The 24379-nt window shown below is 41.7% G+C and overlaps 1 protein-coding gene across 2 annotated transcripts in view; it reads right to left on the bottom strand.

The window, feature by feature from the left end:
- Positions 1-20702, bottom strand: part of MINDY4 (MINDY lysine 48 deubiquitinase 4) — a 71409-nt gene extending 50707 nt beyond the window's left edge. Inside the window, exons 1-8 of one of the 2 annotated variants that reach the window (XM_064639314.1) lie at positions 20475-20702; positions 19064-19183; positions 18262-18470; positions 16500-16758; positions 15063-15481; positions 1827-1885; positions 1393-1502; positions 266-382 (exon numbers count right to left, since the gene is read on the bottom strand). In XM_064639314.1, coding sequence (XP_064495384.1) covers positions 266-382; positions 1393-1502; positions 1827-1885; positions 15063-15481; positions 16500-16758; positions 18262-18470; positions 19064-19183; positions 20475-20537 — 1356 coding nt within the window. In that variant the 5' untranslated portion in view covers positions 20538-20702. The remainder of the gene's footprint in view (positions 1-265; positions 383-1392; positions 1503-1826; positions 1886-15062; positions 15482-16499; positions 16759-18261; positions 18471-19063; positions 19184-20474) is intronic. The other variant, XM_064639307.1, reaches the window with a different exon arrangement.
- Positions 20703-24379: the final 3677 nt, after the last annotated feature.

Here is a 24379-nt window from a genome sequence, read left to right as displayed (position 1 = left end):
TGGCTTGTCTTCCTCTCTGTGAATAACTCCCCATCACACACACACACATACACACTTTCTGCAGCTACTCCATGTTTCCATCAGAAACACCCCATCCATCTCAAGTCTCCTACCAAGACTTGCCAAGGTGACATAATCCAGTGGTAACAAGACAAATTAAAGAGAAGAGCCTTTAGAAGACTTATGTTTTCACTGCTGAAACACATAGCCTTTGTAAACTCAGTGTAAAAAGCAGAGTTCAGTGTAAGGAAGTCACTTACTGTACCTTTTTCTGCACAATGCCATATTTTAACTGTGGTATATTGCTAAATGTAAAACTCTGGATTTTCCATTCTTCACTGAAGCAACAAAGACTAGAGCCAAACAAAAGGTTTTTTAATTCCTATAAAAGAAAGGAAAAAGTTTTCATTTTAAAAACAAATCCAAAACAGGGGTACTTTTTCTTGCAGTAATTTGTAGAAAAGAAAGGAGGAGTGTGGAAGGGTAATGACTAATTCCCTATAACCACCCTCTTCTGTTTTATCCATACTGTAAATAGCAACACTCCAATGAAAAGGAGCAATATTTTCCTTTTCCTGCTATATTCCTTCCACTCATAATGCCGTGAGCTGCTCAGCATTGGAAAATATTTATGTATAATGTCTGGGGCACAGCTTCCCATGAAAGCATTACAGAATATTCCCTGAAATTTAACAGCTGGAGAGTAACATCTACTAATGGTTAGATTAGAGAGAGGAGGACCCTGTGGGACACAGCGTGGGGAAAGGAAGCCCATTTTGCCTGTCAAAGTTGCTGGTATGAGATAAATGTTAATTAAATGTAAAAAGTAAAGGTGAGTAAATAAGAACAGTCAACTCAGTGTTGGTATAGTTACTCCAAACTCACTGATTTAGAATAAAATTGGAAGACACAATCATTATTTTTTTTCTCTCTTTCTCCCTCTGTCTGAATGGGATGGAAAACATTAGAAGTATTTATGGTTCCATCTCTGCTCAAAATTGGGAAGATGAGCAAGGGAGAAAGAGTGGTAGGGGAATAATAAGCTCATTCTGAACCACTGTCAACTGAAAGGACTGGAGAACAAGCACAATAACTGACTAGAGGCATTAAGAAAACAACACAAGCTTCATTAATTAAAGCTATTATCTGTGCTTCAGGTGGGCTGATGCATCCTGCCATGCTCTCCTGGTATTTTTCTGAACGTTTGGATAGGCATCCCTGAATTACTCTGTCCCCTGAACACCACATAAGGAATATAATCAGGAATACAGCACATGTTCAATCCTACATAAACATACAACACAGAGCAACCCACTGCAGTTTTGGGCAACTTAACTGAAATAACATTCTCACACACCTATTTGCATTTACCATCATAATTATTAGCCTTACTTTTGCAAGGGAAATATCAATTGCCTTGGATACTATTTGAAGCATGTACAGTGTTGAAAGGTCTGGGTTCTTATTAATTTCTCCAGTTGTTTCTTCATCCTCAACATTGACTGAAAGAAAGAAAAGAAAAATCATATAATGTGTTGGATGACAAAAATTGCTTCCTCCAGCACACTCAGTGCCAGGAGGTCACCAGTATGAAAATTAACACATTGTCATCCATCTTCATAAAAAGGAAAATACAGTTTTAGCCAGAAAGGACAAATAGAAATACATGAGCCAGACTTTGTCTGATCAATATTAATGACTTCTTTTCCCACCCTTACCCAAGAAGTTAATAGAAAATGCAATTAAAAGTAGTTACAAAAGAAGCAACTTGGTCACAGCTGCTCTGAAGAATATGATGGCAAAAGACAAACTGAAACTCAACTTACCTAATTCTAGGACTTCTTTCATTTGGTCTTCTTTATAGCCAGTGGATGTTGGAGACTTCCTACATGAAAATTAAACAAATAAATGAATGACTAAATGTTCGCTTTTAATGAGAAAAGTTGTTTGAATAATCAATAAGAAATATGGGGCATTCCCACACAAGCATATGATTTTTAGTGAGGTGTGTGTATATATATGGTCTAAGAAATAAATGGTTTTAGAACAAAACCTTTTTCAGTGGAAGAAAGCTGAACTCCAGGAGTTCATCAGGAAGAACAGCCAGGACGGAGCAATACCCTGTAATGGATTTGGGATTTCAGTCCTGTTTCAATACATCAGTTTCATTTCATTCGTGATTTGAGGATCAGATCATAAAACAAAATTTACATCCCTGAAAGGGATCAGGATAAGATTCAAGTTAGAAATTAAACTACTAGAAACATCCAAATAATAGAAGTGGAAATAGGTGTTGGACTGGCTCCTTTACCGGGGTAATTTTTTATCCACTAATAAGTAGCAGTTCTTCAACTGCTCTCGTGGTTTAATTTTATATTACATTATTAACAGGTTAAAATTCCTATGAATAAGTGTTAAAAGGACCGAGCATTTAAACTTGGCTGTGAAGTCAGAACTGAAATAGAATGTTAGATTTTCGGAGATGAGGTGGGTTTATTCTTCCTGTTGAATTCATCCCAAAATTAATACAGAACCAAGGAAAAGTTTCAAATAACTATTTCTAAAAATGGCCTTTTTTTTTTTTTTCCCAGAAAGCAATACTGTTTCATTGGCCTTTGCTTTGGAAAAAAGGTATTGCACTGACAGTCCTTTCAAAAATAGTATGGAATCATTTCCTCAGCAACATTCTTTGTATGCACAATAATATTACAGTAACAACTGCTGTCATATCACATACTTTCCATCAACTTAATTTCCTTTTCAGTGTATGAAAGACTAATAAAAACAGAACACAGACATACCACACTCAGGATCTGCCCAGTTTAAAAGCATTTTGGCCCCTTTCTCGCTGATAGTATTTGATACTATAAGAACACAAACGCTTCTCTTTTTATCTATAAATAAGTTAAAAAATTTTATGCAAGGAAATGCAGGTGGCCCAATTCAGGAAAGGTAGAATGGAAGTGAATCACCCATGTTCTAGGGACCTGAGGTAAAAATAAATAGGATGCCCAGGAGGTCAGTATAAATGAGAGGTCTGAGAGCAAATTTCTACAGTGACATACAAGTAACATTGAGCTCCCACTGAACATACCAGTACTTACAATGTGATACAGAATTTAATAGAGCTGACTGTGGCATATTTTATAACACAATCAGATCTCCCCTTGCAGTTTCCTAAAACTGAGTTTCAGCTGAGATTTCCTTTTGCCAGGTATTTTCATCTCTCCAGGCCAGGGAAAGGATCTCAATGACACTAAATTTGCCAATATAACGTTTTTCAGCCAACTTATGTCATTTAACTGCACATTTTTGTTTTGTCTGACGTTGCACACTATTCTCTGTTCTTTCCCAGAGGATAATGTTGTTCCTCCTACATCAAGCAATTTCTATCTAGTTTTGCAATAGCTCTTTACACCTTTCAAGGCCAGGCTGGAAGGGGCTTGGAGCAACCTGGTCTAGTGGAAGGTGTCCCTGCCCATGGCAGGGGGTTGGAATGAGATGGTCTTTAAGATCCCTTCCAACCCAAACCATTCTGTAACTCTATGATTTTGACACTTAATGCTGCACTACAGATTCCAGCTCCCTCTCTGGCCTCAGTTTCTGCTTGTTTGGGTATCCTATAGATACTGCACCATATCTCCTTGCTTCATTACATGTCCTGGATACCTGAAGAGTCCCAGATAGCACTATAGCACTATGTTTAGGCATGTGGATCACTCCCTACATCAAATTAGCACCCTTGATTCACTGCTGCCCAAAACACTTCTCCTTGGCAGTGTTTCACGTGAAAATATTTATAAATAACGATACAGTCAGCCATGGTACAATTCACATACAGCTCACCTGGCACCAGTTTTTGTAACGTTATTGCTCTCTGGCAAGTCCAAAAGATGTTGGATCTACCCCCATTCCAGGAAGAACCCAGCCCAGGGCACAAAGCGCTTTGAATTCTCCGGGCTGAGAATTCCCACCAGGCTGAGGAAAGCGCTGACATCCAAGATTGATGTCGGGTGTTTTCTGGTTAAGTGGGGTATTTTTGCAGGTGTAGGTTCCCTCCTTAAGGAGAACTTGCGTTTCTCAAAACAGTCAGGACGTTTATTGCAATTTCCACGTCAGCAGACGGTTACTGCGCCAGGAAAATTTATTGTACACGTCAAAACCATACGGTGAGAACACTTAGGAAGGGGGAAGTCGTCCCTCATGGCAGGAAAATGGGGCGGGAAGAAAATATGCTTCATTCTAAACATACTATACAGCACTTTCTCTAAATATTTGAACATTCCTATGTGACCTTCATGCACTGCAGAAAACTGAATTTACACGGAGGAGCTGAACTCGCAGAGAAGGAACTTCTTGGCACAATAATGCAAGTACATTCCACTATTTCCTATTTACACCGACATACACAAGAGGGCAAATAAACTAAGGGGCTTAAAAAATAAACACTGGGCAGCAGTGACTGTTGTGGTAAAACTTATTTTCACTGGCTGATTACAACAGCTTTTCTACTGGATGTATATGTCTTATGCCACATACAGACACATCCAATATTCTTGGAATAGTAAGATCTGGAGAGAAGATAAGAAAAAATTAACTTCTATTACTACCTGCAAAGGGGTAAAAAAGGCCACTCTATGTGATGCAGCTTTGGGGCACGATTATAAAAACAGAATTATTAAAAGCAAGTGTAAAGATGTAAAGGACATGAACGCTACCAATGCCAGGCAATACATTTCTATGGGAAAAAAACCTTTCAAATAAATTCTGCCATGTTTGCAAGTCTGGCTGGCAAAAGTAACAGAGGTCAGACACTTAATTTCTCCAAATTTCATTTTTAGTGAAGACCTGTATCTGCACATTAGCAGTATGAAAAGTCAATTTGTGAGCAGACAGCTCATTGACAGACATAAAACAGGTAAATGAAAAACATGTCATTGAAAAAGGTCACTTCTAACAGGAATAGATTCTCACACACGAATAAGTGTCGTGCTGAATTTTATTAACTGTAGTGACAACTCAAAACCTTTGCTGATAAGGTTTGTACATGCAAATAAAATTATTATAATCACAGGTTGAGCTACAGGATGGTTTGAAATGCCTGATGAGTTGGGCTCACCTGAACAGAAGACTCTTCCACAGGCTATGAATGAATATTTATCTCCATCTACAAAACCAGACTTACTATAACAAAAGTGGAGCTTCTTTGTTCATACTGTGCTCTACCAAAGGTTTTGGGGTGTAACACCCCCACACTGGAATTTGCAGGGATCACAGTACCACCCCTGTGAACTGACCATCATATTATATACAACTGACCAAATGGTTGCCAGAAAAATAAACAAGTATCACTGAAATAAAACATGGAGATAAAATTCCAATAAATAAAACTGGATAGCAGCTGAGACACTACATAAAGCACTCAGAAGGGTTTCCAGATTTCAACACTCAACCAATTCACATCTGTGGAGGTAAACAGAGCCCTCTGCTCTGTTGACCACACATAAAGTACCCACACCCTGTTTGGCTTTGACCTTCAGCTTTTAGGCCATTTATTTTTAAGGATGTGGAATATTCGTGGCCTTCGATTTCCTGTCAGAAACCTCAGATTTTTATCAGCCCAAACTGTAACCTGAGAGGTATTAGCAAAAATAAAAATAAAAAATTCCTGAAAGCTATTAACAACTGTTAAACTGGGGTAGTTCTCTTACTTCTTTTTTCTCTTATCTCATTTTATTATTAAAAAAAAAGGTGAACACAGATAACAGCCAAGGGTGAGCACATGTCACTGCAAGGAGAGATTTGACCTCCTGGGAAAAGAATCTTAGGAAGAGGAGGACAAAAATTCCTCGTGCTACCCGCAAACAACTTTTTAAGGTTGGAAGGGACCTTCAAGATCATGTAGTTCCATCCCCCTGCCATGGGCAGGGACACCTTCCACTATCCTGGCTTGCTCCAAGCCCCATCCAACCTGGCCTTGGACACTTCCAGGGATGGGGCATCCACAGCTTCTCTGGGCAACCTGTACCAGGGCCTCACCACCCTCACAGGGAACAATTTCTCCCTAATATCCAATCTAAACCTGTCCTCTTTCAGTTTAAAGCCATTCCCCTTGTTCTGTCACTCCATGCCCTCCCCTGAAGTCTGTCTCCAGCTCTTTTGGAGCTCCTTCATGCACTGAAACGACGCAGTAAGTTTTCCCCAGAGCCTTTTCCTCTCCAGGCTGAATAAACCCAATTATTTCAGCTTTTCCTCTTAGGAGAGGTGCTCCATCACCCTAATCATCTTCATGGCCTCCTCTGGAGTTGTTCCAACAGGTCCATGTCCTTCCTACACCAGGGACCCTAGGGCTGGATGCAGCACTCCAGGTGGAATACATGCTGCCTCCTACCATGTTCCCCCTGGAGCTGGTGTGTAGACACAGTGAATGGAAATGATGTGAAACTCTACCAGCGAAATAGGAGGTCGACTGTCTGTTCCTGCCTCACATCTGAGAAGATCCAAAGTCCCTCTATGTGTGCACGAGCAACGCAAATCCTCAACTGACTGACTGCATTTTAGGCAACGGGCTGGACCCTTCCAGATTTACATCCTTTCCAAAAATAAAGAAATGATACAGGAGCCATTTGTCACTTCCAGTAATTGCAAAGTGCTTCTTCCTATGGGGTGCTGGAAAAATACTGAAAAGGGCAATTGGAACCCCCCCAGATGTTACACCGCAGGCTCCCATGCCATAAATCCACTGGCACAGCACAAAAGTCACGATAGTTTACAACTTTTATTTTATTTTAGCTTCTTTTTTCCGGTCCAACCATTATGTTACAAAAGGTGTTATGCAACTCCAGATACTTGAAGGTTTTCACTCCTGAGTGATTTGCAAACCTCTGCCTCTTTTCCTTAAACCCATATTCCCCAGAGATGAGCCCAAAGTTTTGGAATTCCAATTGCAAGGGTAAAATAAAGACTTACTCCCAGGAGTAAGGGAAAGGAGTAAGGGAAGTAAAACCCCTCCAGGAGGGTTTGAGTGTCTCTGGGAAGGTGTGAATGCTCTGTTCTCACCCTGCTTCCTGCCTCCAGAGCCACACCAAAGCTCTGAGGAAAGCCTGAGATGCTGCCAGGTGTGGCTTAAGGACAATGCCTGGTGCTATGGACAGATCCCAGACAAAGGTGGAAGGAAACAGGCAAAGGGAATTTACTCTTAGGCTGCTCCAACCCCGCATTCCTTTCCATCCTTTTATCTGAAATGTTGCACTCTGACTAAACTCCCGTTTCCTAGAAATGCCACCATTGCCCAATACATCCTCTTCCTCTCCTAGTGGGAAAAATGGAATTAATTCCTCAGATGTTGCTCACACACACTGAGGATGCTGGAAGATGCTGGAATTAGTGAGGTTTTTCTGGCTGATTTTAAACAGGATCTAGCTTATCACTCCATGGCCATGTGAGCTCAGGCCTCATTCCACACAACAGGCTCTCAAGGTGATGAGGACTTTTAGGAGCTGCTCAGCAGCCCCCAGGACCAAAGCTTTATTACTTCCCAAATTGCCAGGTATTATTTTAGACAAAGCCATCTCATCTAACACACCAATTTCATACATAACACTGAAATATTATGACCCACACTACAGTATTCACTATTCCTAGAAAACCTACTTTTACACCAAAACGCACGGTAGGAAAGACTGGAGCCAACCCTACATTACACAACTTTGCTGGAACTATTTTTTCCTTTGAGTTGGAAATTCAATTTTATATAGAAAAAAAAAGTCTTAAATCTGGAATGTTGATTAGGATTCCTCATGAAATGTGATATTCATTTATTAACCTTGAACAGAACCGTATTTTCCCGTTTCAGTGGGTCAGGACTTATCATCAGTGCAGCCCAGAAACCTCCTTGTTTGTGCTCTGCTTTGTTGCTTTATGCTGACTGAGGGAACATCAAATCCTGCTCTGGACTTGCTCAGAAACTCATGGTCAGTGTTCTCTGCCAATGTTCTAATGCAGATCAGCTCAGCTTGTGGCTGGGAATGATGTGTGAGAGGATCTTCACAGTTTTAGGCACCCAACCATCTATAACTGACAGGTATTGGCTTGGTCATCACCCAGAAAATAAGCTCTTTTATTCCTGTTAATAACAGAAAGCACGAATATTAATCCTTTAAGGACCATAACACTTTCAAAATAATATTCTGAAAGAGTTATGGTCCTTAAAATATTTATATAATAATATTTTGAAAGCGTCGGATACCTAAAAGAATAAAAAAAAAAAATCCCAACCCTGAATATATTTTTAAAGGATTTTAAGGATTTCTTTGAAGAAGATTAGTATTTTGTAGCTCTAAGGATTTCCTATCTCCACAGAAAAAGAGTTTTCAGGGACTCTTTTTTTTGGAACATACGAAAGAGAAGAGGCAGAATTTTCCATAACACAATGTGTTCACCTGCACTGGTCTCCAGTAATGAAGAAGAAATCCACAGGTGATTCAGAAAGCAAGTAAAGCCATTTACTCCTTGTCAGTCTTAGAAATCAGAGAGTTGAAGGGAGGTACATTTTCCATAGGAACACATTAAATACATGGAGGAAATACAAAACAACTCAATAAAACCTAACAGAAAAAAACAACAGCAAAAATTCAGAGCAGGAAAGATAAAAGCACAGGCAGACAATACAAGCTTTAGACAAAAAGTGCCTAAAGGAACACGAAAAATATTTGGAGTATTTTAACAGAGGTGAACATGCAGCAAGAAACAGAAACATCAGCCAAACATCAACTTTAGCTATGGATAACAGGATAGAAAAAAGCAAATGCAAGCTGTATATAACAGAAAATTTCCTTATAATAAGGACTGCTAGAAACTGGAATATATTATCAGGGGAGAGGTGTCACTTGAGTCATTTAACACTGGACTAGACAAAACCTGGAAAAAGTATTACAGCAAATACATATACATAGTAATGATTAATCTGCCATAGAAAGAAATGACCTTAAAAGGTCTTTTCCATCTTTAATTTCTAAGATTCTGCGAAATATGAGTAATGTTCCACTGAGGAACTTGGTATCTATGGCAATTCCCTAACCCAACCCTACTTGTGTTAGAATGCAGAGCACTGCTAGAAAAAGGCTCATCACCAAACAGTGAGGGATATTTTGGGAACGGGAAGCACTTAACAGTGCCCAGCTAAGGTGAACTCAGCTGAGACACTAATGCAGGAAGAGAAACCCTGGCTCTGAACTCGCTGGCACTCGCGTTCCTGGTGGCGGAGACGAAGTGCATCAGAGATACTCAGGTTTTGGTTGGAAACAGGATCTGAAGCCAAGCTCCACAGTCATAAACCAGTCCCTGCTGTCTGAAATATCCATCTGGCCTGGCAGACTGCTGGAAGGAAACCACGAGCTCACAGTGAGTTTGCGGCCAAGGCTGATGGCACAGCAGAGGAGGGGATGGCAGACGCAGTCAGGGGGACAGGATAAGAAGGGTTCACTGTCAAAGGATGAGTGGAGGATTAATTATCCTCCCTGCTCCTGAAACTGTGTCACAGATCTCTTCGGACAATGGGATACACTGCTTTATCCTTTTGCTCCTTAATGGCAGGGGGAAATTTTTGTTCTGAGGTAATGATATTCCCAATTCTCTGTGCCTCTCCGACAGCCATTCCCTCTGAATTTCTCAGAAATTGGCAAGATATCCTTAACTTCAGGTCCTGATTGCAAAGCCCTTTTGTTCCCTTGGGTTTCTGATTCCAGTTTTACACTGTTTTTCTTCTTTCAGTGCTCTGATTCTAGTTTTTACACTGTTTTTCTTAGAATTAGAGGAGGGAAGTTACTTGGGTTTATACACGAAAACTAGAAGTTCAAGCATCACATTCTTAAGGATCAGAAGTGAGATGGAGCTGTACAGACAATATCTACCCATCTAACTCAGCAAAAGGTGGTTCCACCACCCTGCAGAGCTGCAGGGGACCAGAACAGGTTTACACATTTAGAAACTATTAAGCTGAAAACTGGAGGGTTTCCACAGCACCACCACACCTTGCACTGAGAGGATTAAGGGGCGTGGAAAGTTAGGAGAGCACTTCAGAGGCTGCAGAGGCAACAACTGCAACACATCTCTGTAGCTGAGGCAGAAGAACTGTTTCCCCATGGCTGTGAAGTGGGTTTTCTTGCCTTCCTCAATTTTATTTTCTCAAGACATGAAAGGGGAAAATCTTGACCTTCTAATACCATGTAGCCTTCCCAAATGTCTCATTATTCACACTGTTTTTTACTGGAAAAGTAATAGAAAGTCTTTAATCCAGGGACAGTCATCAACTTCAACACCCATTTATTTTTTTACAGTTCCTGAAGATCATAAATTCATTGCACTACAGATCCTTGTTCTTTAGTCTGTGTGCTCAGGTTAGTGATAAATACTCCCCTCCTGTAGGGGATTCAGATTAAGGAAAATCACAGATGGATTTAGGTTGGAAGGGACCTCTGGAGGTCACCTGGTCCAAGCCCTGCTCCAGAGATGGTTAACCCCACCTCTGGATACTAAAGGTGACAGAGAACCTTTCCTCACTGCCCTTCAAGGCTGTGCCCAGGCTAAAAAACTCAGCAGAGCCTTTAAGTTTGCTACCTTTGACCTGAGTTTGTTCCCTCAACATCGTCTCTCCCAAGTTCCTCTGGATCTTGCAGCTTAAGAAGATAATCACAACTACAGATACGGCAATTTTTAGTTGGAATCTTGGATCAGTCACTTGAATTGGGTACTTTTAAATGTAAGTTTTTATTCCATTGAAAAATCTCAAAATAAAAGAAATTGAAAAGCAGGGAATCATCCACATTTTACTTGGCCTCACACACAATAAACACAACTAAGAGGAACAAGGGCTCAAGAAAAACAGAGGAACAGCAAGAAATACTCCTTTGAGGATGGACTATAAATGACAGCATCAAAGTTACCCAGAAGGGGTTTCAAATCCTCCAGTGAAGTGGCACTGAGACATAAATGTCGTTTTTAATTTGTTAAGTTAAATAAAATTGATATGAAGGAGCAGGGAGGAATTGCTGACATAATTCTATAGGTACTTTTTGTATAACATCACCATGTTCCAGCATTTAAAGGGTGGCTACAAAGAAGATGGAGACTCCCTTCCTACAAGGAGTCACATGGAAAAGATGAGGGGCCATGGGTACAAATTACTCCTGGGGATATTCCAACTGGACACAAGAGGAAAGTTTTTCACAATGAGAACAATCAGCCATTGGAACAATCTCCCCAGGGAAGTGCTGGATTCCCAAACACTGGACACTTTCAACATTCAGCTGGACAGGGTGCTGGGTTGCCTTGTCTAGACAATGCTTTTGCCAAAAGGTTGGGCCAGATGATCCTTGAGGTCCTTTTCAACCTGGTGTTCTGTGATTCTATGGATTGAGAAATTAAATCAGCTGCTGTTTGCTTACAGCTGAGGATACACGAAGATTTGCTGCCACCTATATATTGTTTTTTTCCTGGATTAATTAAAAAACAATGTTATTCTAAAAAAAAAGGTATATAGAATCTGGGTAGGTATGCAAACTCTACAGCATGTTATACTTTATGAAGTAATCCCTCATGACATGGAAAAGAATATAATCATGGCATAAAGAACTATCATTGACCCAAGAGAACAAAAATTTCTGTTCCTCCTGTTATTATTTCTTTCATTAAAACATGTGAGTCAAAATACTGTGCATCTGCATTTCCCCAGGATATTTTGTATTCCTGCCCTCTCAGTTTCTAAGCATTTATTCAATAACATTCAGCTTGTCTTCTGAAGCATGGCAGTGGTTTTACTTCAGCTTTTTCTTCTATGTAGACACAGGATGCCTTTACCGTGGCTAGGCTACAACAGCATTTTTTGCATGTGAGAAAAGAGAATGAAAAAGTAAAGCAAATAGAAAGAAAAATAAAATTTATCTTTAGCTTTGTATGGGAAACAAAACCAGAATTGCAGATTCTGTGAATGAACTAGCTGTGGTTAATTCTACAGAGATTTTCAGCTACTCATCTAAATACTTAGGTTAACATTTATGTCAGAGGTGTCAGGTAACAGAAGATGGAAGAGGATCCAGACTAATATCCACTCACACATTGTAATTTTTCATGCCTCAAAATGCTCAAGCACTCTGGCCAAATCCTGAAAGGCTCTCAAACACTGCAGGATTTGGCTGAAGGGATAGAAAAGTCTCGCAAGAGCCAGGCCTTATATTGTCAAGGCTTCTTTGGAGTCTCACTTCTACTCCCTGTTCCTTCCACTTAACTTCAGGAGTATCAGCATCCTGCTGCTTTCTGTGAGCGTTTTCAGGAGCTCAGAGCTCAGCAGGAATTCAAATGCTCTGCTGGCTTTAACTCAAACCAGCTGGCAGGAATGTCCCTGTATTCCTCTGGAGACAGATTTCATGGACTCTGCTTAGGAAAGAGCTCCCTCTGCTGCTTTTGCTGAGACCAAACCAGCCCTCTGAAGGAAGGGAACTATTTCAAACCACCTCCTGCAGCAGTGGAGCACGGGATCACAGCATATAGCACTAACTGGGGCAGTGGGGCACCTCACTATGGTCCAGTTTCTCCTTTTCAGGTCCCTCCACGATTACTGCATAAGGTTTGGGAATGTCAGCTCAGTGCATCAGTACAGCTGAGTGAATCACAGAATCAGGGAATCATCAAGGTTGGAAAAGATCTCTAAGATCGTCGAGCCCAACTGTTACCCCAGCACTGCCGTGTTCACCACTAAACACTGTCCCCAGGGGTCACAATCACAGCCTTTTGAACACTTCCAGGGATGGTGACTCCACCACCTCCCTGAGCAGCCTGTTCCAAAGCCTGAACACCATTCCAGTGAAGAAATTTTCCCTAATATCCAATCTAAATCTCCCCCAGCACGAGTTGAGGCCATTTCCTCTGGTCCTGTCACTTGTTATCTGGGAGAAGAGCCCAACTCCCACCTGGCTCCATCCTCTTGTCAGGGAGCTGGAGAGAGGGAGAAGATCTCCCCTGAGCCTCCTTTTCTCCAGGCTGAGCCCCCTCAGCTGCTCCTCACCAGACTTGTGCTCCAGACCCTTCCCCAGCTCCCTTCCCCTTCTCTGGACATGTCCTAAATGTCTTTCTTGTCACGAGGGGCCCAAAACTAAACACAGGATTCAAGGTGTGGCCTCCCCAGTGCTGAGCACAAGGAGACAATCACTGCCTTGGTCCTGTGGCCACGCTATTCCTGATCCAGGCCAGGATGCCACTGGCCCTCTTGGCCACCTGGGCACACCTGGGCTCATGTTCAGCTGCTGCCAACCAGCACCTCCAGGTCCTTTCCCGAGGGACAGCTTTCCAGTCACTCTTCCCAAGCCTGTAGTGCTGCATGGAATTTTTGTGGCCCAAGTGCAGGACCCAGCACTTAGCAAGTCAAGTTAGCACAAGAGTTATCTTGGTCAGACATGGTGTTCCCAGAAAGTTTTATCTAGTTCACTATGCCTTTGACACTCATAAATAATGAACTATATATTGCTTATCAAAGACCAGGGACACAACTGTTCTTCTCAGCTTTGTCGGGGAGCTGCCAAAGCCCACTGAAGCTGTGTTCTCTACCTCAAATAATGCTGAATGTGAGGCAATAAACCATCCTGAGACTGGAAAGGATAAAGCAATGGGTCAGCACTACATTACACACTCAGTCAACCTTCATGAAATGAGAATTGTGTGGACTCAGATCCTGTTGCTTCTGCTTCCACAGTGACTTATGAGCTGGCTCTCCACATTCACATGGAATCACATGAGACTTAATAAATCCTTCTGGAAGTAGAACATCAAAGATGGGTCTGCAGGCACCAGTTCCAGTCCAGCAACAGTTGAACAGCCACTACCTGACATGCCTCAGCTTTCCAGTAAAATATATAATGGAAAACTGACTTCCTGTGAGTTTTCAGACCTCAGACTGTAGAACTTTGGCCTGTTACTCAATAATCTTGAACAAATGAAGTTAGCTAGTACAGTGTAATGCTGGTGGCTATTTTCAGTTGTTTTTGGTTCCAGACAGGAAGCAAATACCACTCCTGGCCCGTTTTTAGCTCCAGTAGATCCCCAGTTTGTTAAATCCCACAGCCCCTAACATAAAAGTGGAGAGACCTAATATATAATTGCTTCCTTCTCAACAGGGCCTCAACACACAGTATCTCAAGATTTATAAGAAATTAAATTAGGGAACAGAGTAGCAATAGTAATTTTTAAAAACCCGGCTGCAGTTTTAGAGTATCAACAAGTTTTTTCAGCACTTAAAAAAAAAGGCAACAAAACCTGGCTGCTGTTAAATTTAGTAAAACAGAAATACTACTTTATGGCCCATGGAAAGGGATGTGCCTTCAGTTTATGGAGCAGCAGGTGATGTAAACTGAAAGATATTTCTGCTAATTCTAAAACACACTCACCTCCAGCACGGGGAGAGAACAAGAGCAACTCTCAGGGTGCCTGAGCCTTGTGCATCACTTTACTACTGACATCTGTGTGCCCTGCAGGATGCAGGTTTCTCTCCACCTGCTCCCGCCTTCCCATCTGTAGCAGGGGCAGAGTGGCTGGTACTCACCCCATGCTCAAAGGTGTTTGAGGACTAGTGATGAGAAGTGCTGGATAATGAGGCAGCAGATTTTATCGTGCAGATTTTATACCCACATGGAAAGGGCACAGCTGCCCTGCACTGCTCAAATCCAGAGCACCTGCAGCGACTCAGAATTCCAGAGTCATTCAACTCTCATGGATGACTCCACCTGAAGCATTTCAAAACCCAACCCAAGTCACAGCCCCACTACAAAGCCAGCTTAGAGAGATCCCAGTCTGGGTCCTACTGCTTAGGAACCCCCAAATAAACAACATCCCATGCCTCCCACTCTTAAATTCTACACAGAAAGAAAAATATATTAAAAAAAGATCAATTTAAAGTATAAGATAAAGAAAAATACATATTTGGAGCTCACAGGAAATTCTCCTAAAATTTCTATATCTATGTGAGTTAATGCAGGAGAATAAATTTAACATAATATTCTTACAAATACTCTTACCTGTGGCCTGACAACCGACTCTCACTCTTCTTGAGGGATCTTTCCCTCTTCTCTCTCCCAGACCCTGAATGCCTGTGAGGGGCACTCACTTTAAGGCTTTTTTCACTGCTGTCTGTACCAAAGCTTGGAACTGATTTTCTTTCCTCTGTCTTGGTCCTCTCTCTCTCAGACAGCAGCCTGGCAATAAAGTCATCTGGATCTTTGGGGACATTCCTTAGTTTTTCAGAGGCTGAACTCGTGTGTGAGCCTGGCACAGTCTTTGATGCAAACTCCACGTTTACTTGTGTTGGAGATCCTTTGCTTTCCTGAAAATCAGTATTTGGGACTCTCAGGTCATGTTCTTCATGCTCTTCACCCTTGACCTGTGCTGTGCTGCTTATGCTGGTGGATCTTCTTGAAAGCCTCCTTTTTTGGAGATCCTGGAAATAAGAGCCAGACATTAAAATTTTACCATCTTTAAATAAACATGAAAAGCAAAGGAAAGCTCTAGCACTAACTTCTGGGCTAAGCAATTTGCTTACTAGTAGGAATCAGGTTATAGAGTAAATCAGATTTTTAAAAAATTGATAATAAATAAAGACACACTTAAAATTCACTTAAATTTTGAACAGTATTAAAGAGGACCTACACAATTAAAAACAGCTTTCTTTTACCCAATGGCATCAACTAAATACTTCCTAAAACCTTAACTTTGGGGTTATATCCAACTCAAGAAACCAAAACATATAAGATATTTTACTGGAAAGACTGCCCACCACAGGTATCTAGTCCTTATTTCCAAATCAAGACATATATAGAAAAATCCAACTAATTAATTTAACTTCCATATGCTCTTCAGTATTATCTAAATTATATACCTAGAATATTTAAATTTCTCACTATTGCAAGCTTAATTTTACACAGGGAAAGTCCCTGTCTATATAAAAGGAGCATGAAGGAAAAAAAAGTAGGCAAGTCTTTTAACTGTTTTGAAAACATTTATTGCTGGAATATGGTCTGATGATTTGATCAACTCAGAAACATATTTCTAACTGAAAGCAGTTTTCAGTTCCAAACTGCTACTGATTAAATGGGAAGTTTTGGAAAAACCTGAGTACAACAGATACTGTGAAGGTAAAAAAAGAAGCAATTTTCCCAGGAAAATGGAAAATCCAATCTATCAAGAATTATCAAGAATGGGAAAGATTTATAAAGGAATTGGTGACCAAAATCACAGGCATGCAGGGGGTAGTTGCCTGCAGTGGTTATACCTGAAACAGTTTGAATTTCTGAATTAACCAGAACAACCTCCCTAACCTACCACATCTTTTCAGCCTGCAGATTTCATGGATTAACATGCAGGAGTCATTTCAATATTATCTGCAAATGACTTCATTGCAGAAGGTTAGATAAAAAAATCCATGGCAAGCCAAATATTTTGTAAGTGCTGGGAATCACCTCTGGTGAACTTGCTACTGGTCCAGCCATCATTCCTCTGGCAATGAGACCAGACCTGAGCTTTGACTTCTCCTTCACTGTGGATTTCGTCTCCTCGGAAATCGTCGCTGCTTTTAAATCTTCTTGACTATCTTTTAACTTTTTGTCCCCATCAGAGGGTAAGTGGCTGTTGGGTGTTGTTCCTGTGTGGCACTTTTCACTTCTGTGCTGATGTCTTCTGGATGAAGGAATTTTATCCAGTGGATTCTCGACATCATATCTACAAGGAAGAAAAAGGAGGAGCTTGAGACAGCAAAATAATGCACCATTAAGTTAATGAAGACATCTACTTGGCAAAGTAAAGCACTGCTGTCAAATTAACTTATATTTTATCTAGAAATGGCACTCAAATACAGTCACCTTTCACTTAAACATCTGTATGTAGGTCTTCAGGACATTATTTCAGTGTCACTTTTATATGTCACAACTGGTTATAATATGTATAACACTTCACTCTTATGCTTACTGATTTTGATATGTAATGGGTTCAAACTGAAAGAGGGGAAATTTAGGTGAGATACACAAAAGAAATTCTTCCCTGTGAGGGTGGGGAGGCCCTGGCACAGGTTGCCCAGAGAAGCTGTGGCTGCCCCAGCCCTGGAGGTGTCCAAGGCCAGGTTGGACAGGGCTTGGAGCAACCTGGGCTAGTGGAAGGTGTCCCTGCCCATGGCAGGGGGTTGGAACTGGATGGTCTTTAAGGTCCCTTCGACCCAAACCATTCTGGGATTCCATGATTTCCTAGGAGGGGGCGTCAGTGCCACTTTGCTGTAGAGGGAGTGCAGGGGCCAGTTAATGGTGCTGGTCCTGCTGTGCCCTCAGAGAGCAGTGTCAGGGACTCCTCTGCAGGACAAATCCATAGAGAAAAGGGGGGGGAAAAAGAGGAAGAAAAAAAGAAAAGAGGAAAAAAAGTTGATTCCTTTGCCCTGCCTCCTTCTCAAATGTTGCTTCAAAGCCCAACTTAAAACATCTTGGCTTTCTTCCCCTACTAAAATGAGTTGGTGGGTTTTTTTCAAGCACTGACACTCAGATTTAGCTGCTTTGAACATGTGTTTAGGATGAGGAATAAAATCTGATTAATTCCCTAGGAGAGCAAGCTGGGAAGGTAAATTACACTTTTGTGCCAATTTTAAAAGCTCTCTGTGGAAGCACGGGGCTGTTAGTCCTCCCTGAGGCACTAATACATGAAAAACGTGGTTACATACTGTTTTCAGGTATTCTGCAAGATGAAAACAACCTACACTATCTGTAACAACGCTGAATTTAAAACATTAAGCCTTGCTTCTATGTAAGGCATGAATATACCTGCAGTTTGAGCGTAGGTGCTTTGTTTCACATCCAAACATGCTTCAATGTGAGTATTTCCAATTTATATGGCATGAAAGCTCACATTTCTATGTCTTTCAGTGACTAAAAGATGTAATTGAGATTATCAATCTTCATAATTGGTAGGGAACATAAAAGACCATTTTTGAAGGGTGGCTTGCACAGGAGATTTTAATAATCTGTATACGTAAGCTTTGTGCTACTAGGATAATTAATAAAAGGTAATGTAGGTGAAGGTATAAATGATAAAATTTTTAACACTATTTCCCTTAATTTAAAAATAAGGGAAATACTAAGGGAATAAATATTATTTTAAAATAATATTAGGAATAATAAGGGAATAAAAATTATTTAAAAATAAGGGAAGACACAGGACAAAGAGAAATAAAACAGACTGTACCTGGAAGCTTGAGTTTTGCTTTCATCAAGTGTAATGGCATTCCCATGCACATGATCCTCATCCAAGAGGTCGGGTGGATGGGATGTTGAGCTCTTACTCTGAGGAGCTGACAGAGTAGAACTGGAACCAGTGCTCCTGGAAGTCCCACGGTGTTCGAGGAAGTAATTAGTAATAATTTCAAGAAGTGTTTTCAGTGGGTTCTCCTTTGCCTTTCCCAAAAGAAAAACGGAGTTCTTGGTGACTATTGAAATGCTTTGTTAGTCTTACTGCAGCCTAAGACAGGATATCCTTTTTAACCTGTGCAGTAACTGAACATATTAACTATTTCCATGTGTGTACCCCAGATGTGACAGTACAAACAACCCAGGAAAATGGAAGATGTCAGCTAGAGAAGGTTAAGAGCTTGAAGGTCCTGCTGTGTTAAATGAATTAAGCATGATACAATAAAAACAATGTGTTACAGTCATTTTTTACCCTCACTTTAGCTAAACATTGCAAAGGGTGGTAACTGTGTCAGAACACTTCTTTTCTACACTGGGAGGATTTTTTGAGGTGACTTATAACAGGACTGCCTCATGCTGCTTATCAAAGGCATTGTGGTACCTTAAGTCATGAGTGAACTGGAGATGGATATCACCCACTGATGTCCCTGTCATCAGCTATTGCTGTCTACATTACATTTCAAAGGATAATAAATGCTAGAAGTTTAATTTTTATGTGCTGTGTTGTATATAAAGTTACTAATAGAAATGGGCATGTAAAGGTACTTCCACAATTTGGGAAGCACCATGTACTCCCTTACCTTGTTCTGCTTGTACAAGGAGTGCAGATGCAGGACATTCCGAAGCTCATTCCTGTTATTGATGCTGAGCTCAGAACGTGGAAGCTCCCGGTCCATGATGGCGATGGTTTTCTTCAAACCCTGAGAAGGAAAAGTGTCAGTTACCAAACCTTTTATTCTGGATTTTGTTGGATGTAACATGAAGCTTGTGCATGGCAGTAATCAATAACCAGGTGACCCTGAGAACCTGTGCCTTAACCCAACTAATGGTACAACACAAGACTACTGTTTTGAGAGAGAAAGCCCCAATTCCTTCCATGAAGGGTTATTGTTACAAGAAAAGGATTTGTTTTTCTGCAGATGGAGTGTCTGGCTCAGATTTAGGGAACTAAGGACAAGGTTGTGGTAAATAAAGGATCATTATCACAGCTGGCTCTGATGTGTAGGAGAGGTTTGGAGGGAAGCAGTGCCCCTTGTTTTGACCCCAGGGTTGAAAATACGAATTTGGAGACGGGATGCAAAACGTGAGATTGAGGTTTGTGTAGCACTTAATAAGACAGTGGCTGTTTTAATTTCTGATACAAGCTAACTCATTCCTGACACTGGGGGTGTCACAGTCCGAATGGGGGTGTGACATCAGTAGTATTTCCTTAGGACTGAACATAAATACAGTAGGTACTGTCACCTGGAAATGTGAAGGTGCCTTTTCATCTGCTCAGTCCCACACTCCCTACACTCACGTGTGGTCCAAAGTTTCCTTTACAGCATTAAGAAAAGTACAGTGGCCTCTTTCCTCCCCTTCTCCCTGTCTCCTTCCCCCCCAAGTAAATCTGCTTTCTGACGAGTTATTGCTGAAAACTGGGGGAAAGTCACAGGTAACCAGTTTCTCTAGAGCTGTTACCTTTTGCCTTTTTCCCACCACCACCACCTAAATATTTGTCCTGGGAGGCTCTGTATGCCTCTTGTAAACACAAGGATAACAACAAAATAGACAGTTAATAGGGGGGAAAAAAACCGAAACAAACAAACAAACAACACAAAAAACCCAAACAAACAAAACCCAAACAAAACAAAACCAAACAAACAAACAAAACAAAAACCAAACCAAACCAAAACACAAAAAAAAAAAAAAAAAAAAAAAAAACACTGAAACCGTGATTGTTAATTTAAGTTTCGCAGGCATGTGTGAGCAAGGATGGGGCTTTCTCAGACCGAGAGGAAGCTGCTTCCATCGTCAGGAATAACAAGGCACTCTGGGAAATGTAGTTCAGCAACTCACCCGAGAAGCTGTTACCCTTCAGCTCCAGCTGCTTTCACCCTGGAATATACTTCCTCCCTCCCAGCATCCCTCAATTTCTTTTTTTTAGCTCTTAACACTTCCCACGTGTCGTTCTCATTTGGGCTAAGCTGGAGAAGAATCAAGAGGAGTTACCTTTCTACTGAGAAATTCTCTCACCAGTGATGCGGCCACTTCTTCCACAAAGGAGTTGTCCATCTTTTAGCCCAAACCCTGCTCGTGGGGGGAGGATGTTTTTTACTTCTCCTCCCAACTCCCCGGAGCCCGGCGGCATCGCAGCTCCTCGGGGCGGCTGTGCCGGGCCGGCTCCCGCAGGGATGTTGCTGTGGAGACCATGTCATAGGAAGCTGGGAGAACTCCTCCCCCTGGGAAGGAAGGGAGGAAGGAAGGAAGCCGAGTAGACTTCGGATTCCGAGAGCTCGCGGTGTAGCAGCTGGGCGAGAGCCTCTGTGGTTGCTTTAAATTTACCCCCCCCAAAAAAAAAAAATTAGAAGGAGAGAGAAAGGATGTTCAAATCTCAGCGAGGGAACGGATTTAGGATTATTTCTGTCTTTAAGAAGCGTATGTAGTTATTTGCTGTCGAATACTCCTGTGCTAGAGCGACTTTTAACTATATGTGTTCCTTTTGTATAAAACAAACTAATTCATTAATTATCTTAGCAGCTTTTAAGTCAGAGAATCACAGAACTGTTTAGGTTTGTGATATATAAATAATCGTGATTCGTGAAACAAATGGGTGATTACATCAACATAAAACAAACTGATTGTAAAACTTAATTACACCCCCATAAAGAAATAAAACAGACCCTCACAAGATCAAGAGGCCTAAAACTTCCTTACTATCCTAAGAATAAAATATAGTAGAACTTTAAATCTTTAGGCGCCTGTTCATCCAAGAATGCATGAATTATGACTGGTTGTAGAGATAACCCTTTTAGCTTTAGCTGTAAGAAAACCCATATATTAAATACTTAGCAAAAACCTGTAGAATGTATATGTATATGATATAATTAATATGCACAAAGTAGCTAAGATAAATACTAAATGTACCCTGTAGTAGGGGTGTGCAGATTTGGGAAACTGGTCCCATTTCTGTCACCCAGCTGGCTGCTTGCTTTTACCATATAATAAACTATTATTAGAAACTTATAGAAACTCGAGACTTTGTTTATCACAGGTTGGAATAGACTACTGAGATCAAGTCCAACCTGTGACCCAACACCACCGTGTCAACTAGTGCCACATCCAGTCTTCCCTTAAACACCTCCGGAGACAGTGACTCCACCAGCTCCCTGGGCAGAGCATTCCTATGTCTAATCATGTTTTCTGTGCAGAAATTCTTCCTAATGTCCAACCTGAACCTCCTCTGGCGCAGCTGAAGTCTATATGTCCCCCTGTCCTGACACTTGCTACCTGGGAGAAAAGCCCGACCCCCACTTAGCTACACCCTCCTGTTGGGGGGTTGTAGAGTGACAAGGTCTCCCCCTGACCCTCCTTTTCTCCAGACTAAACACCCCCAGCTTCCTCAGCAGCTCCTCAAAGGACATGGGCTCCAGACCCCTCCCCAACTTTGTTGTCCTTCTCTGGACCCGCTCCAGCCCCTCCATGTCCTTCCTGAATTGAGGGACCCAGAACTGGACACAGCACTCGAGGCCTCCCCAGTGCCAAGTACCAGGGAAGAATCATCACTTCCCTGGTCCTGCTGGACACACTGTCACTGGTACAAACTAAGCTTAATCTCCCACGCTGGCTGTGTCTGGGGTGGGAGATTCATCAGCTGAATCTTTCAGGTTACACCTACTTGAGCCAATTATATGATCAAGGCAGGGATTGTGGTGAGTGACACTTTGGGCTTGGGGATCTGATGGGGGTACAGTCTGGCCCGGGGTATTGACCCAGAATGGAGATTCCACAGCCTGGCCAGCCTCTTCCAAAACTTGACCACTCTTGGGTGGGTAAACTGTTTTCCTTATTGCACGAAAATTTGCTATAGCTTCTGTCTGTTTTGTCTTACCCCTTTAACTGTGCCCTCTGAGGTGTCTGGCTTTGTCTTTGCTTTAACCCACATTTAATAGTCATTTACAGCATATAAAGACTTTCCAAGTCTTATATTCCCTTATTTTCACCACGTGATACATGGACTCCATCAAAATTTCTCTGAAGAATTCTTCCAGCATCATGTCAGGTACAGGCTGGAGCTCTCCCAGCAGCACACCTGACCCAGGGTTCTGTGTCCTTTCCCCTTCAGAGTTCCCTAAACAACTCCAGATGTTTTGTGTTTACCAACTGCACAGTTTGTTGGAGATGAGATTCCCATTCCTTGAGATTCCATTACCCCAAGGTCTTCAGAATGATTTTTGGTTGCATTGAGTGACAGTGTCTGCCGAGATGTCATGCTGTTGAGGTACAGGGGTGCCTACCCACCTGATCCATATATCCCATCAACTTGATTATCCTCATCAGCTGCCAGGTCAGTGGCAGCCCCTTCCCTTAGTGCAGCAAGTCCAGTGTGGCAGCACCCACCCTTGTGCACCTAATTACTTTTTACTTAACCCATCAGCTGCATCCCTCCCACTCCAGTTTCCCAGCATCTCCACAGCTGCTGCAGATGGATTCCTAAGGCTGTTAACTGCAAATTTCCCACATATCCTTAATCTCTGCCTGATCAAAGAGCTGCTGAATGGTCACACTCTGGGGATATGGCACTCCTGTCTGTGTGGGTCTGATAATCAACAGCAACTGGGGCTGCCTTCTGGTTTTAATTAGTCACAAATGTCACTGCCCCAGCTCCATGGTCCCTGTTGGTGACAGTCATTGCTCACCCACAGCTGGGGCAGCACGCTGTGCAGTGTAATTTGGATGGTTCAGCATCAATAGCTACTGATCATATGCAGTCTAGAAACATTCTTCTGGTTCAGGGCTAAGGGAGATGCTGCCAGTACCGTGGCACTTCCAGCCATCCAGCAAATGTGAGGTCTGGAAAGACTTCTTAAAGTTTTCTTTGAACATTGTGGTGTCTGTAAATACCATTATCTTCCAGAGGGGGTAACACTTAATGGAGTGGAATAGCTCTGGCTTTTAAAAGGCACCTGGAGTGGGCTGACAACTCTTTGATAGAGAATTTGGAATACAATAAAGTCTGGTATCAGTGCAAAGTAATTAGAACACGTTACGTATTGCTTGTATAATTGCACACAGTGATGTGTGTGCTGCAGTTTGTTGACTCCCCTTTTTCTCTGCTCTGTGCTCTGGAAAACATAATGGCACTTAAACCTGATGGTTTATATGCTGGTTAAGGTGACCTTTATTTCTCTACTTAATGCTCCGGCGTTTTTTGCAAAAATGCAGGACATTTCATTGTACAAAAAAGAAAGTGAAATGCATAAAAGTGCAGCAACTTTTTCTGATCATAAGGCATTTTTGTAAATAAGGGAATTGGTGAGTGACTGATTTGCACAGAAAGAACTTGACTGGTATTTGGGGTGCTGAGTAAAAAGCTGATTGAGCTCGTTGTTGCCAAAGCATTTTTTAGGTTCACCGTGTTTATTTTTCTGTTGCTTGTCTTTTTTTCAGCTCTTGGCTCAATCGGGGGGGGGGGGGGGGGGGAATGAGTGGAAAGCATGAGAAAGATACAGATGACTCAGAGCTCTGAACACACACAGAGCCACAAAATAGAGAGTAACTTCCCAGGACAGTAGTTGGAAATAAAGTTTAATGAGGAGACAGGACAGACTGCACTGACCATGTGCAGAAAGACAAATGTACTGACAAGCCCTGGCTGCACACATCAAGCCCCTTCTAACTCCTTACCTTTCTATTTATATATAGGTAATCTTTCCAAAAATACCTTGATCCTTACCTTCTCCTGTCTTTGGTTCCTTCCCTCAAGGGAAGGAACTTATTAGTAAGTTCTGAACTATCCTGTATCGTATAAACCTCCCCCTCAGTCCAGAGGGTGCTCAGGAGAGCCCTTATGTTGTATTGTTGTTTCTCCTGTGGCAACCCTGGAAGGAGATGCTGCTGGGGCTCTTTCTCTCCAG

Source organism: Pseudopipra pipra, chromosome 1, assembly GCF_036250125.1.
Source record: "Pseudopipra pipra isolate bDixPip1 chromosome 1, bDixPip1.hap1, whole genome shotgun sequence".
In the NCBI taxonomy this organism is placed as follows: domain Eukaryota; kingdom Metazoa; phylum Chordata; class Aves; order Passeriformes; family Pipridae; genus Pseudopipra; species Pseudopipra pipra.
The sequence above is the reverse complement of the archived record's forward strand: the minus strand, read 5'-3'. Positions and strand labels throughout refer to the sequence as shown.